The 15,274-nt window shown below is 40.1% G+C and overlaps 2 protein-coding genes across 2 annotated transcripts; one reads left to right on the top strand and one right to left on the bottom strand.

The window, feature by feature from the left end:
* Positions 1–6,629: 6,629 nt before the first annotated feature.
* On the bottom strand, positions 6,630–11,614 carry creld2 (CRELD disulfide isomerase 2). Its single transcript, XM_026326293.2, has 10 exons — positions 11,248–11,614; positions 11,025–11,107; positions 9,969–10,079; positions 9,645–9,736; positions 9,329–9,505; positions 9,120–9,218; positions 8,373–8,456; positions 8,100–8,195; positions 7,651–7,791; positions 6,630–6,863 (listed from the first exon to the last, which is right to left on the bottom strand). The coding sequence occupies exons 1-10, from the start codon at positions 11,380–11,382 to the stop codon at positions 6,805–6,807; spliced, it is 1,077 nt and encodes a 358-aa protein (XP_026182078.1). The 5' UTR covers positions 11,383–11,614; the 3' UTR covers positions 6,630–6,804.
* A 288-nt stretch (positions 11,615–11,902) lies between these two features.
* Positions 11,903–15,246, top strand: alg12 (ALG12 alpha-1,6-mannosyltransferase). The gene is made up of 9 exons (XM_026327327.1): positions 11,903–12,071; positions 12,419–12,551; positions 12,670–12,843; positions 12,991–13,185; positions 13,268–13,371; positions 13,519–13,742; positions 13,920–14,089; positions 14,443–14,518; positions 14,602–15,246. Exons 1-9 carry the CDS (start codon positions 11,913–11,915, stop codon positions 14,867–14,869), a joined length of 1,503 nt encoding a protein of 500 aa, XP_026183112.1. The 5' UTR covers positions 11,903–11,912; the 3' UTR covers positions 14,870–15,246.
* The last annotated feature ends 28 nt before the right edge of the window (positions 15,247–15,274 follow it).

Here is a 15,274-nt window from a genome sequence, read left to right as displayed (position 1 = left end):
TTTAAACTTTTCGCAATAATAAACAAAAGGTTTGAATGACGTCAATTTCCACCAAATCTTCGAGCTCAAGCATGTATGTCATTTCAAAATCAGCTCTCATGAGAACTGCCATCTCGAAGAAAGGGCTGTGTTTTTACCCTGAGATTGTTGAACTGAACGTGAATCACCCCTTGCGCTGACCGAAAGTAGCCTTGTTAGTTGCATAACTGCCATCAGTGGGGTGGTCAGCATGGCTAAGCTGCTAAGCCCTCCTGTGATTGCGGCTCTCTCTTTTCTAGGGTTCCCTTCCAGAAAAAACAAAGCCATATGAACTGATAACAACCAGGAAATAAGTTCCACAGAGAAAGACACAGGCCTGTTTTTTATTCAGTCAATTATACTAAGGGAACTGATGCCTGCTGTTGTGATGGGTCACTCTGAACGCTCTTAAGAGACTCATGTCCTCTCTTATTATGTTGCAATGAAACCCTACCCAATAACACGCGGGTCAGACAGAGTCACGTGTAGGAAGCTGGATGAAGATGTGAGGATGTTTATGTATATGTCACTGTTTCCAACACAGAGACATGGTAGCAGTCTCAAAAATGGCTTTAGCACTAACTTTAACTACATCAGCTATTAATTTATGTACAGTCCCTTTCCCCAGTACATCATGTAGTCATGCATTTTTCTAATTCTTACAGCTAATGGGCTACTTCTGCACAGTGATGTCACACATTAGCATTTTTGTTATGTTTTTTTTTACCATATGTAGTAATCTGCTCTGTCTGTCTGACCCGGAGTGACCTCTTCCATCCCCCTGCACAACAACCCCATGTTCCTTCTCCTTCATGTCTGTTTACACCCTTCGCCGTCAACACCGCCTCAGCACCATGGCAACACACACGGTTACAAGGAGAGGTGAACACTGGCCTCCTCTTCCACGGGTGTTTTACAACTGGTTTTAGGGAAAAGGTTTAGAAAAAAAAAAAACTCTGTGAGAGAGAAATATGCCTTTGATGTGGTGAGCAGACTAGTGTTTTGTGTTACTACAGGTGTAAATTGGCTTAACAATACAAAATAGAGCCTATTCATAGCAAAAAAAAGAGGCAGTTTTACAGCCCCAGTGCTAAAGAGGTCATATAATCACCTACACAATGAGTGATACACTATTTGTTTAACCAGGTGATGAACATCTGCTCTGACCTGTCACAGTAAATCCTTCTTTACTTAGGTGCATTTTTTTGTGAGGCTCTGGAGGTATCCAAAGACAAATCTCCTCTGCACTGGTATTCAGCTTTTATTACCTGTAATTATAGAAGCTCTTGAGCATCAACATCTGGTTGGTTAGTTATAATGTGACAGGGTGGAGATGGTCCCGCAACTGAAAGACCACAGGCTCGATCATTAGAGCCAATATTTGTCCTTACAGCTGGAAATGTGTTCCAAATTAATTTGGATTTGGCACATCTACATAGGATTTAAAATCACTTTATAGCAACCAAAGAGAGCAGAAACTGGCCAGTTCCATCTGCAGCTGCTCTAACTGGTCATCACTATCATGAGTCTGGTTACATGATGTGTATTTTGTTTTTAACTTGACTTTTTTTTTTTTTTTTAACTTAACTTAAATGCACCATCTTTTGCATAACTCTATTTATTTGTAATTGTTTTAAAGGACCAGTGACCACCTAGATCGTTCTTCCCATGCAAACAAACATTATCCAAGCAGATCCATAGTCTTAGTCTGCAAAAACATGTTTGCAACAATGTGAGTCACATGTTGACATCACTTAATTTAAGACATTTTGTTCTGTCTTGGCTTCAGGCTTTTCCAACATCACCAAATCTATTGGACAGTCCTGTAGCCCTCAGTTCGCATCTGTCTTTTTAAAAAAATGTCACTATTGCAAGTTTAATAAATTGCTGTTTATCATGTTGATTATTGTGGTCTATCGTGGGATTCGAACCCAGAACCTCCTAGCAATGGCTACAGTGCTAACGACCCCTCTTCTAAATTAGTGTCATATGAGACTGAAAATGTACAGCAAAGTGAAGAGTTTGCTTCTAGGGCTCTCTCTCCTTTGACTGTCCTATCTTAAAGCCTTAAGCAACTAAAAGATTTTAGGAAAGAGGAGAGCAGCCTCTCTTAAAAAAAATCAATCTCTGGAAGATCAAAGTCATCCTCTCTGTCTCTTCTCATTCATGATGCCTGTAAAAGATCAGAGGCCAGATGACGCAGTCACACTGCAGAGCTGGACACATAACCACACAATCTCACCAAAACAGCTTGAACAAAAACCGAATATTATCACGTTCACGAAGAGAGGATTTATTACACAGTCCGCTTTATTAGACTGAATAGTCTACGTTTTAGCTCAGTGTACTTAATAAACTGCATCTGTGAACACAATAGTTTTTCCAGCACACAGAATATGAGGCTCTACTCACAAGTAAAGGAACACACAGAAGAAATTCTTAAACAGAGGAAAAGATTAAAAAAACACAACATGAAGAAACTTATCTCCAACCTTTCAGTTCTAGCACAATGAACCAACCAGGCCAATAACATGCTGAATAATTCAAACTGTTTGGAAAAGCTTTCCACTGCTATTGAACAGAATATCTGCTAGAATATAATTTTTACCAGAAAGGAAAACACCAATGTTGCTGAATGTTTTGCTGAGCTATTATTTCTTTGTTGCTTGAGGCCCAGACCCACCAGGACCACCATGCCCTGAAAAAAGTATCATGAGCTCATGATGTAAATAATTCAGATTCGCATTATGTTTGCCTGTGTACTCCCATCAAAAGTCAATTGAATATCCCGTGGACAGACATGTTATCAATCCAAATACACAGTAAATGGAGAGCACAGTGCTGTTCGACTGTAGCAGCCTTAACTTGACACATTAACTTTGATAACTGGCAGCAAAAGCAGCTAGAATAAACACATCAGCAACTGGAAATGACAACTAAAATAACAACATGCAATAAACTTTTGATATAATGTGCTTAGATTTGTTCCAAAATGAAAATCAACATCAAAATCAGCATTAAAATTTAGCTAAATTTGGTTTTGATGAAACTTAATATCCAAATATCATAGTCTCAGCTCCAATAAGCGTTTTAGCTTCAGGTCATTGTTTTGATGTCAGATGGTCAGAAACATAATTCAAGATGAATGTTAATGTCGCTGTGTCAGCTGGAGGTTTGCTAAATCAGCTTTATACAGTGATAATATGTCAGTGTTGTGTCTACGGGGTGTTCTTCTTTTCCCAGAGGGGCAGAAGCAGAATTTAAAAAGTTGCACGTGAATTCTTATTTTTCATATTCTATTAAAAAAGTAACCCACTGTGCCACTCCTCTGGATGATAACCAAGTTAGAGTTAAAGCAAATGTATTGTACTGTAGATGGATTACATACATGTGTAAACACAGATCTGCACTTCAATTCCAATGCATCCCTTTGTCAAATATAAGTATGTTCTTTCTTGTACCTTCAGACACCAGCAGGCAAGTAAAGAAACATGTTGTCTGCTGAAACCCAATATTTGGGTTCGTCTGTGTTTTAGGGGTCACACAGAATGCAAGTTGGTGTGTTATATCACTTTCACACACAAAACCAAATTTCCAATTTCCCCTCCTTAACCTCAGGCAAACAGCTAGAGCTACCCATGCAACCCCAGCTGTTCCTCTGTTCCCCATCTAATCTTTTTCCTTTCCAAATGTCTGTATTTTATAAAGCATCCTGGAGCAGGAGTGCTGCATCAGTTGACGCTCTTTTGCACCTCAAGGTAGTATACCCAAACAGCACCCTGAGAAGTTTTATATTTGAATTCCAGTTGGGTCTGCCCTGCAGTGTTTCCAATTTGTCTGCCCTAATCGTTAGTGGTTGAGTGTCCAGCTGGGTGAAAGGAAGGCAGACCCAACCACATCAGAGAGGGCAGCAAGTTTAAGGAGTGCCTGACATCAGAGGCAGTGCAGGCCACTGACAGCTGAACAAAAGCACATGGTGCAACATCTGGCTTCTAGTTTAGCATGCAGTTTCTCTCCGCGTACCTCAGCACTATGATTATCTCTTTCCCACTGCCTTACAATGGAACAAAGAGAACTGTTGTTTAAGGATAGTTTTGGGAAACAGCAACCCTGAGATTCATCTGCTGATGAATGAGGCAAAGGAAGAGAGTCAAAGTCGTAATTCAATGCCAGGGAATAGAGGACAGGGTGCCCTGATCTTGTAGGTGTGTACACTGTGCATTTTAATGGTAATAAGAAACATAATGGATAAGCACTATGGCTCAAATTCCTCCAAACAAATGGTACAAAAGTATCTGTTTCTGCTAAAATAAAAAAGGTTTTTGTAATAGAAGAGATTAGGATGCTGTTAGCTCAGCGTCGGTGCATTTTCTCGCTCTGCGTGATCCTGGGTTTCCTCAGAAACCCTGTCAGTGTCCTCATAGTCACCTCACTTCAGCTTGACCATGTGTTCCACAGCTGAGGTTTACTGGCAGAAGAAAACCACCACAAAGTGAAGAGAAAAGAGCAGGGTGCCCCTCCAACCACACAGTACTCATGCACATGCACATGCTGCTCCAGTCAGTATAAACATACACAAGGCAATTGCTGTGCATGTGCAGACACACAAACACCATCCACATCTTGGTGCGTGTTTTGCGGATTCCAACAGGGGAATCACTGCACCGCACGAAAGGTGAGGCCAGCATGTGGAATAAACAATGCTCTAATTTCAACAGCAGACAAGCCCAGTGGTTAGGAGACCTGTCTTAGAAAGGTCACAAGGTCAAAACACTAAAACCTGCATGTCTGCTCCTGCTCCTTAAATTCCTTTTTTCATTTTAAGCCAAAAGTTAAATTTTCAAAATGGAACTAGGCAAAATAAGATGTTTGCAGCTCCAAAAGTGGAAAACCTTTCAGGGGTTAGTTGTTGATATCACATGCCAAACTTGGGAGAAATTATGTTTTGCTTTCAATTCTTAACATAAAACAATATAATACATAAACACAAGGTAACCATTTAAATTATAGCTAATTGCTCATGCACCTGCTCGAATGATGCCCCACCTCAATGTGTAGAAAACCAGAAAGGCCCTTTTGAGTCAGATCAAGTCATGTGGAACTGTAGCGATTACTCATGGTACCCAGTCGCTCAGCATCAACTTGCTGCAACATGATCCCCAGCGTTCCTGGTTGAGCTGTTCTATCATTATTACTTTCCCATTGATGAGGTATTGTATCAAATATTCCTCCTGCCTGTCACTGGTCTAGTAAAGGCTAAATTCACCTTGATGGGTGTTGTAGCATCAACAGTAGGTACATCATGTATTTAGTCAGCATGCTGACGTGTTAATGTTGTCCCATGCTTTGTCTGCTGTTTGGGTTCTCATCTTGGCTAATCCCACTTATAAAGACAAACCATTTTCTGCCTTGAGCTATTGATGATACATGCATTTTACAGGTGTCCCAGACGTGTTTTATCTTAATCTTGCTGCTTTGACACTGTCTCTTGTTCTTGTTATGTTGTTGCTTGTGTTTGTGGTGATAAAAATTACACTCACTAGCAACCTATTCACTTAGAATAGCACGACGATAGACGATTTTGCGTTTTTAAGTCCTTGTAGATACAGTTCCCATTTTTTCATAGAGAAATCCCATTTATTATAACATTTATTCCTGAGAAAATAATTGGTATGTAAAGATTATAATTGCATCCTAGGTTTAATATCTGCTTTATCACTATGATCATGACAGATTTAAAAAATGAGATCTGCTGTGGTTAAAAGTCCTGTTAAAATGCTGTGGTTAAAAGTGAAGGGTGTGTGAAGGAGGGGGTGGGTCACTAGTGTGATTGCATCCCTGCTGCCTCACTGCCAGCTCAGACAGGTCTCAACTGGCTCTTCCTTCCACCTTAGCAGGCCTGTGGAGTCAAAACAGCTGACATCATCCCACAGGAAACCGGGAACACTTTGTTCAAGATGAGACTTGGGTTAGAAAAATATTCTTTGATCCTAACGGAGAACGGCTCTTTTGAAAAAGCACCCTAACACCTGAGTGGTGACGGTGCTGTAGTCAAGATGTCAGTGACAGGATGATTAGATGATAACCAGGCCACATAATAAAACTGTGGATTAGTGTTGCATGTGGAAGTGCTCTAAAACCAAGGACATAGATGGAAAATATACACTATGACTCATATGTATGAAAGACACTCAAATCTGGTCATGCATCAAAGACAGACATGAGGGTAAGAGGAGACGAGTAAATACAGTGAGTCTTCACTAAAATCAAAAATAATGACCCTCTCAACACACAGTATTTTCATAGGGCAACAGTGCCACCTTGTGGTCATTACCGTTTACCTAAACACTTCCTGTGGCCTAACTTCCACCTGCTACTTTAATCCAGTGCATTTTAATTTTGTTGATCAAGAATGGGCAAAAAAAAAAAGGGGGGGGAAACATTTAAGAAAGTACAAGAAATACTGACATGTGTTTGTCATAATTTTAACATAATTAACTTTATTCATCTTTTTGACCATCTCTGATTTTTTTAAAAACTGAACAACAAATATAGACAACAGTTGGTAGTTTGAGCACAGCAACAATGACAAACACTCTAAGAGCATGAAATGTCTCTTTTTGAGTCCTTTAATCCACTGCTGGAAAACACTGTCTTGGCAGCTTTTGTTGGTTTCAAGTGCAGCTAGTAAGTACATGTTGTTGACACTTCATAAACAGGAGGCTTCAGATGTGCAGAATTTCAACAGTTCTTCCTGATTTGCTCCTATTGGTCCCAGTAATGACATCAAAGCTCCCCGTGTGGACCTGTTGTCATCTCAGATACTTCTGACTCCTCCGTTTTTTCTGATTAGAACAGAAGCATAGACAAATTATACAGTGCCCTCCACAATTATTGGCACCCATGATTAAGATGTAGTAAAATTGGTCGTTATTGGGTCCTTCAGCAGGATAATGACCCAAAACATGTGGCAAAATCTACTAAAAAATGGTTCAGCTGACATAAAATCAAGCTACGCCAACGGCCATCTCAGTCCCCAGACCTCAACCCAATTGAAAACCTATAGGGTGAACTGAAAAGGAGGACCCCGCACCTTGGATGATCTGGAAAGATTGTGCAAAGAGGAATGGTTAAAGATCCCTCTCTCTGTATTCTCCAACTTTGTGAGATGTTAGAGGAGATTAAGTGCTGTCTTGTTGGCAAAAGGGGGTTGTACGAAGTATTAAGATCAAGGGTGCCGATAATTGTGGCACACATGATTTCATATGAAGTCAATTATTTAATGTTATTTTTGTTTTTTGCTGAATAATTGTACTTCAATTAAAGGTTGAATTTTTCTCTTTTTTTTTGAATTTTGATTCGATTTTTAAAAAGAAAATGAATTTATTAGAAGCTTAAAATCCAATCTTAATCAGGGGTGCCAATAATTGTGGAGGGCACTGTATATATTATAAAATATATTAACATCTAATAACATTGTCAAAAACTCAGGTGCCCAACATACAATGTGTGTTTTCTTCAAAACGTTATAGCAGACAATACAAACTTTCAGTTCAGGAACTATAAGACTCCCTAAACTTCTGCTAAAGACCTTGATTACTATTCAGAATGACACAAAGTGTTAATACTCACCTGGCTGTGGCGTTTGGACACACTCGCCATCTTGCTCCTCATAGCCACTTGAGCAGATACAGACATAACTGCCTTTAGTATTGACACACTCCTGGTTCTCCTTCGTGCATACGGGCTCTGACTGGGAACACTCATCCATGTCTGGGAAACATAAAACCCAACACTGATAAATCAACCAGGTATGTCTGGTGATGTTCTACAGTCCCCAAATAAATACACCATTTAATATTGTTTGAGTTACAACTTTTAAACTACAGTGCCTAGCTTTTATCACTTAGCCTTAAAAAAAAGCAGGGCTATAAACAGACTAACCATTCGCTGTTTTATGGTTTTGTATTTGTTGACAATAAAAAAAAATATATATATACCTGCCCTATCTTTTAACCTCTTTCAAATTGCAGTGTTTGTACTGTAAACACTGTTCTAGTAGTGAATTATTTACATCATACCTGTGCAGGTGCCCTCCACGTCTTGGTACCCACTGGCACAAGCCTGACACTTATCAGGGCCAGCTCCGGTGCAGCCAGAACACACTTTGTCACAGGCTGTGAAGGACAACCACAAACACAATTTGTATTAGATAAATATCACAGAGAAGTCTTTCAGTGAAAAACTAAATGACTTTCCTGATGTCCAAAGGAGGCATGGGCCCTATAGCTTATTGAATTTGGATATATACAGATATATAATTGACGCTGATGATGCAGTGTCAGGCCTTTTACCTTTGCAGGAATAGGAGCCTTCTGTATTAAGACAGTATTGATCTTCTTCACAAGGAGAAGGGTCTTTGGAGCACTCATTTACATCTGAAACACATCAGATAAACTGCAGTAACACAGGCTGTCACACCTGCTTCACATTCTTATTCCTTTCACTACATCCTAATGAAAAACATGCAATATCAATGCTGTATGCTAAATGAGGATCAGCAACACGTGCTTTCTTCACTGCATTAATGTTCTTTCACAATCAAATGTGTGTGTAGAATCCATCTTTCTATCTATCCAAACAATCCTGTTGATTCAAACATTTCTACATTTTAACTGTGGTGCAATTAAAATATTTTGTCAATCTGCTTAGAATTTTCAAAATAAGTCAATTAATGGTTTGGTCAGTGAAATGTTAGGAGGTGGTGAGATGTGCCAGTTACAGTCTTTTTAACCCTAAAGTGATGCCTTTGTAAGTCTTGTGTTATCCAACTCATTTAAATGTTCTAGTGGATAAACTGCATTATGTTACTGAAGCTAAATGTGCCCTGTGATAGAGTGGTGATCTGTCCAGGGTGTACCCTGCCTCTCGCCTAATGATAGCTGGGATTAGATGCAGCCCCACTGCAACCCTGAATTGGACTAAGTGATACAGAAAATAGAGGGATGGATGAAAATTAAATGTCATTTTAACCAAAATCATGCAGTTGTGGCTTTCTGCATATATTACACCAGCTGTTATTTTCTCCTGGACGCTCTCACCGACACAGGTTTCCTGGTCATCCTCCTCCCAGCCTTCCTTACACTCATCACAGTCCTGATTGGTTGCTCCCGCGCAGGTTTTGCAAGATGAGTGGCATCCTGTAGAAGGAAGTGAAGCCCAGCAAATAAAACCTGACCTCATTTTTCTTCTTGTTTGTATATGAAGGTTGGTGACAGGTTCCTTTTTGGCGACATATGCTGAACTGTACCTGTACACAGAGAGAAGGTGTCGTTCCGCACTTCACTGAAGTAGCCGTCGATGCAGTCTAGGCAGAACTCCCCTTCATAACCGTGATCACAGGTGCACTTCCCGTTCCCTCCACGAGTTCCGTCACCATCACACATGCCATTTCCATGACAAGGTCTCTCAGAGCCTCCAATGCAGGCTTAAAAACAGAAGGACATGACACAGAAGGATTTAAGGTGAAGTTTGACCCCACAGGTTCCTGACAGTGGAATTTGTTCTGGTGTGACACAAACACAACCCGTGTATGTGCAAACTGTCATTCTGCGGTTTTTCCTCACCATTGCAGTCTGGTCCAAATGTTCCCTTTGGACAGCAGACCTTGAGGGTTTCAATGCAGAACCATTTGTGCAGATCAGGATGTTTTGTTTTCCTGCATTACAACAGGAAACAGAACAGGAAGAAATGAGGTTTACCACAGTTTAGTAAGTGAAACAATCTTTTTATATCTTTGTGTAAATCTGCAGGCACTAATTCTGTCAGGGCTGTCAAGTGGTCTGTTTTATGTCTTACTTTCTGGTGTTGGGAATTGATTCTTTCAACCAACTTGCTGGTGTCATGCTGACATTAATATTTCGACAATATTTGCATAAACCAATGCCCACCTTTTGAACCACCAAGTCTCAAAGTGCTCTTCGTGTTCTTCCACCATGTGGTTGCACTCAAAACTGCTGCTCTCACATAGCCCCTCCACAATCTCCATCAGACGTATCTCACTGTCAAAAGAAGGGTGAGGTGAGCAGGAAAGACATGGAGCAAAAAGAAAAGGAGGAGTAGGGAGAAATAAATTCCAGCACATATAGTACACCTGTGTGATTTAAAGTTAGTTTGAGACTGCAGATGTGTGTGGAATGCAGAAAAACAAACATCTGTTAAACAGTACCTGGCTACAGGTTGAAAGTTTGTTTATTCAACCAGCCATTTGGGCATACACTTATACCTATACATTCAAATCCATGTTGCTTATGTAAAACTACAATTTTATTTATTGTATTATTTTTTTAGGGACAATACACTGAGCATTGTTGCACGCAGATAATCGATGCCGTGTACATAGGGCATATAGTATGAAACTAGTTTGCAGCCCCCATCCCAAGCATAGGGAGAACATGCAAACTCCACACAGAAAGGCCCATGGTGGATTTCGGTCTTCTGGCTGTAAGGAAACAGTGCTAACCACTCAGACACTGTGCCCCCCCACTTTTAAATATTGTTCTAATAAATGAAAATTTACAAAAGTTATAACTTAAGAAATTATACTTTGGGAGAATTTGACAGTGTCATTTCATTGGTTTCTGATCCATTACCTTTAAGGTTTGTTTGTATAATGACATTACAGGCTTAAAAATTGAGGCCTGTCCGCCGAAAATTGCACAATAGGGCATATGTGATAGAATCATAATCATACATTTCATTTAGGAGATATACATGGTCTTAGCATAGGAAACAGATCAAATTTGTCTTAATAGTCAACAATCAGTGAAATAAAAGAGCAGGTGTGGAGCCTGACAAACCACCTCTGCTCTCTGCAGCCATCTTGATAAGCATCTTGTGCCAAGTTCAACAGCCTGCAGTCCAAATGCAAAGCAAGCACAGCTGTGATGACCGGTCATTGTCAGGGTGACCCTGTAGTCCGGACAGGTCAGGATGCTCTGTCTCACCTGGTCTCATATTTAGACAGTTTCCTCTCCTCCCAGGCTGTGTTGCCTCCACCAAAGTTCTGTTTCGCTGTTCTGTCAATACCCTAAAACACAAAACCAGAACCATGTTTGTACACAAACACACAGGACAGGGGCTGGAGTAAGCAGGCTACCATCACTAACATTATATAGGCGTCAAAGGTCAGTAGCATGAAAAGCAGGAGGTTCTGAAATGCTCTCTGACCTTGTTAAAGTTATCTGTTATTTTCTGGCAGGTGTTACAGGCGTTTTTAAAATCCCTCTTGGCGTCGCTCACTTGGAAAAGTAAAAGCAGAGTTAGACAAGACAGGAGCCGCCGCTCTGGACCGATGGACAGCATCTCAGCAGATCAATTCAGACCCACTTTCACATCAAGACGCGCGCTTCAGCCAATCGCAAGCAAGCTTTCCACTAATATCAAAGTGCTGCACGGTTCGGACTCATCTAAATGAGGTGTTCTTAGCATAAAGTGCAAGTTATATTTATCTATGCAAAGCGCAACAAAACGTTATTTACATGCCGGTGCTGAAAAAACGGATGCGGTTCCAGTTTTCCGCGTCAGCTTCTTGGGCGAATTGTGGCTTGTACTGATTGGTTCTTCTCAGCTGTCAATCAAATTTACAACCACTCACAGCCCGCCACGCGCGGGACAAAAGCCCCTTCCCCACGTGGAAAATTCAGGAACAATATTTGTAATATTGAAAATACTTTTGTTTTTTTAAATTTGGGTGATGCACTTGTTTAAAATTTTAAGCAGTGTCTTAATCCCGTTACTAGCAAAATAATGTTCAGATTTTTAAGGATCTAAAAATAATGACCTGTCGTTCACGTCCTGTCTGCACCGGAAGTGACCACAATATTTCGGCTGTCATGGCGGAAAAGAGGAGTGTTTTGGAGTTGCCACTGCTCTTTTTGCTCATATCTGTGACTCTCTTGCATTTATTAATTTGCCCTTTTACCAAAGTAGAGGAAAGCTTTAACTTACAAGCGACGCACGACATTTTGTATTACGGACTCGACTTTGACAAGGTAAGTGGGAACCATTGATTCATGTCCTACATTTAACGTTTCTGACAAAATAAACACCAGTGAATAAAACGTTTGTTATTTTGAAATTAGACATCCGTCAACATGTTCTATTAAAGGTTCTGATAACTTTCTCAGGGGGACATACGACAGCTGTTTGAATATAAAAGCTATAAAGAGGATACCTTTTGTTTTATTTTGGTAAACTGAATTTAATTCATAATTATTTAACAGTTGAACAATGAAAGCCCTAAAACAGCTACTAAATAGACTTTCTGTAGACATTGTTTTGTCATCTTAGCTGTGTTAGTGTTGTTGAGATCCATTTAAGAGCCTGTCCTGTCTTTTAGTATGACCATCATGAGTTCCCCGGTGTGGTGCCACGGACTTTCCTTGGCCCTCTGTTTCTCTCCATGCTCTCTTCCCCTGTGGTGCTTCTGTCCTCTCTGCTGGATGCACCAAAGTTCTACACACAGCTGATAGGTAAACCACTGGCATCCCTTTAGGTTTTTCACTTTCTAAGCAACTGCTGTGTTAAAATCAGTGTTTCCTCTTGGACTTTAAAACACTGAACCATAATCTGTTGATGTGTTTTGTTCAGTGCGAGCTTCCCTAGGTGTGTGTGTTATTGGGGCATTATGGCATATGCAGAGAGAAGTGAGGAGACAGTTTGGCTCCACAGTAGCCAGGCTATTCTGTCTGACATGCGCTTCACAGTTTCACCTAATGTTCTACAGCACAAGGACGCTCCCTAATGTGTTTGCACTGCCAATAGGTAAGATGCAGTAATGCTAATAATAATAATAATAATAATAATAATAATACAATTTTCCAGATGCTGCGGACTAAGCTTGTGTTATTTTTACCTAAATTAGTGAGTAAATCTACAAATCATACAATAATATTACATTTCTCTTCTCAGTTCTTATAGCATGCACTTCTTGGATGGCTCAGAAATACAGCTCCTTCATCCGCCTCTCGGCTTTGGTCATCATTGTGTTCAGGTCAGAGCTCTGCATCTTCTTAGGGCTCATGTTGCTGATATCACTGTCGAGAAGGAAACTGGGATTGCTGCAGCTGCTTTATTTTGCCATTCCTGCTGGGATCTTGTCATTAGGTGTGTAGTGATTATATAGTATAAAAATAATAAATCGCCTAAAGTGAACATGTGAAGATATCGGATTCCCTGTCTGTTGCAGGTCTGACAGTGGCTGTTGATAGCTTTTTTTGGAGGAAGCTTCTGTGGCCTGAAGGTACAGTTTTGTGGTATAACACCATTCTCAACAAAAGTTCCAACTGGGGAATATCCTTTCATTTATTCCTGTACATTTCAGTATTTAGCTATCTGAAATCTAGTTATCACATATGTATTTATTTTTTGTTCAATTGCGATCCCTATAAAGCCTCATGGATGATCTCCAGAGTTCTCCTTGACTCTTTTCCTGAGTAAACCTCTCCGTTTCTTTGGTACTTCTACTCTGCGGTGCCCCGTGCCCTGGGCTGCACGCTGCTTTTTGTCCCCCTTGGCCTCCTTGACAGGCGGATGAGGCTGCTGTTGCTACCCACCGTAGGCTTCATCCTCATCTACTCGTTGCTGCCCCACAAGGAGCTGCGCTTCATCATATACACTTTCCCCGTGCTCAGTTTGGTGGCTGCACGTGGCTGTTCTTTCATGTAAGTTAAAACATAAAACTCTATGAAAATCATAAACCAGTCAAATTAATCAATTCAGAAGACAAATATGTTGTGGGAGTAACATTTTAACAGTATGACAGACAAGTAGTTTTTGTAAATGAACCAGTGCAAATGTATGTTCACATTCCTTACTTCATTTTTTCCTGTGTGCTTTAGTTTGTGTAACTATCAGAAATCCTGGATATATAAACTGGGGTCTGTGGTTGTGGTTGGCCAACTGTTGACCAACGCAGCATACTCTAGTATTTCCCTATATGTTTCACATCACAACTACCCAGGGGGCCGCGGGATGCAGGAGCTACACAGGCTGCTGCCAGTCACAGCAGGTTTGAATTAGTTTCAGCCCGTTTTGTGTTTGCAGGGAGTTCCCCATGGACCAACTCATGCTACCCATAAAGTTTAAAAACTCCAACTGTTGAAAAATCTGTTTCAAAAGTTTAAAATATCACCAATCCTGATGGTGCTTTTTGGATAACTGTTTATTCATTTTTTAAAAATGCATGATAAACCATAATTGTTTAGGAGTCAGTTAAGAATTTTGTCTTTTAGGCCTGATTTCAAGAAATGATAAAGTATTAAAAAATAAAGTATTATCATGAAACACATGCATTAAAAGATTTGCTGAAAGTACACATGCACAATGCACTCACATGGTTACATTTGGATTTTGTTCCCTCAGATGTCTTTGTTCATATCGACACCTATGCTGCTGAAACTGGAGTGTCTCGCTTCTTAGAGCAAAACAGAAACTGGAGGTTAGTGTATTTTTTTATTATTCTGAGTTACAAATTGTCCAACTGGAGATGCCCATTGTTATTTAAGGTTTTGTAATCAACAGATACGACAAACGGGAAGACATGAGCCCAACGAATCCTGAGGTCAAAATGTACACACACCTGCTAATGGAGGCTAATGTCACTAAGATACAGCTACTCCAGGACACTCATCAGCCTCTGGCCTTCATAGCAGGTTACAACAACATTGTCTTCAACATGTTTGACTTCCCTCCTGTCATTGTGAAACTAGACAGAAAAGCAGTGCTGATGGAAAAACCAAAGCCTGGCAACAAAAAGAGTGACTCAAACAGGAATCAAGTGCTGCATTAAAGAGCTATGTTTTCTTAGGAAAGTAAAATATGACCCAAGCTGGAACTGTTATTTAACAGTGAGCTCACAGGTAATAATTATCTGTCACACTGTACTACAACTGTTTACATATTCTGCCCATGTCAGATAAACAAGTTGCATCAAAAACTCTATCAGGCATCTTTTTTGATATTTATATTGCTATTCCAATTAATATAGTATTTTCATACCAGTAGGAATAATGGACTTCCTGTGCTGTGAATTTCCCATGAATAGCATTAAAACTTTGTCATATCAGAATGTGATTTGTATATTTTGTAGATATTTTCTAAATGACTAAAAGCTGGTTATGAACACAGAGCAAAACATTTGAAATTTAGCAGAAGCATCCAGAACCTTAAGACTTTTATGTTTCAGTCCTGCATA

This window comes from Mastacembelus armatus, chromosome 23 (genome assembly GCF_900324485.2).
Source record: "Mastacembelus armatus chromosome 23, fMasArm1.2, whole genome shotgun sequence".
In the NCBI taxonomy this organism is placed as follows: domain Eukaryota; kingdom Metazoa; phylum Chordata; class Actinopteri; order Synbranchiformes; family Mastacembelidae; genus Mastacembelus; species Mastacembelus armatus.
The sequence above is the reverse complement of the archived record's forward strand: the minus strand, read 5'-3'. Positions and strand labels throughout refer to the sequence as shown.

Excerpts from the sequence above, each read along its gene's own strand:
- creld2 (XM_026326293.2), bottom strand. The coding sequence starts at position 11,382 with ATGCTGTCCATCGGTCCAGAGCGGCGGCTCCTGTCTTGTCTAACTCTG. Across the intron at positions 7,792-8,099 it reads CGTGGAGGGCACCTGCACAG|ACATGGATGAGTGTTCCCAG; the intron begins GTATGATGTAAA and ends TATGTTTCCCAG. Across the intron at positions 6,864-7,650 it reads TGTCCAAACGCCACAGCCAG|AAAAAACGGAGGAGTCAGAA; the intron begins GTGAGTATTAAC and ends TGTTCTAATCAG.
- alg12 (XM_026327327.1), top strand. The coding sequence starts at position 11,913 with ATGGCGGAAAAGAGGAGTGTTTTGGAGTTGCCACTGCTCTTTTTGCTC. Across the intron at positions 12,844-12,990 it reads TGTGTTTGCACTGCCAATAG|TTCTTATAGCATGCACTTCT; the intron begins GTAAGATGCAGT and ends TTCTCTTCTCAG. Across the intron at positions 14,090-14,442 it reads GCTGCTGCCAGTCACAGCAG|ATGTCTTTGTTCATATCGAC; the intron begins GTTTGAATTAGT and ends TTGTTCCCTCAG.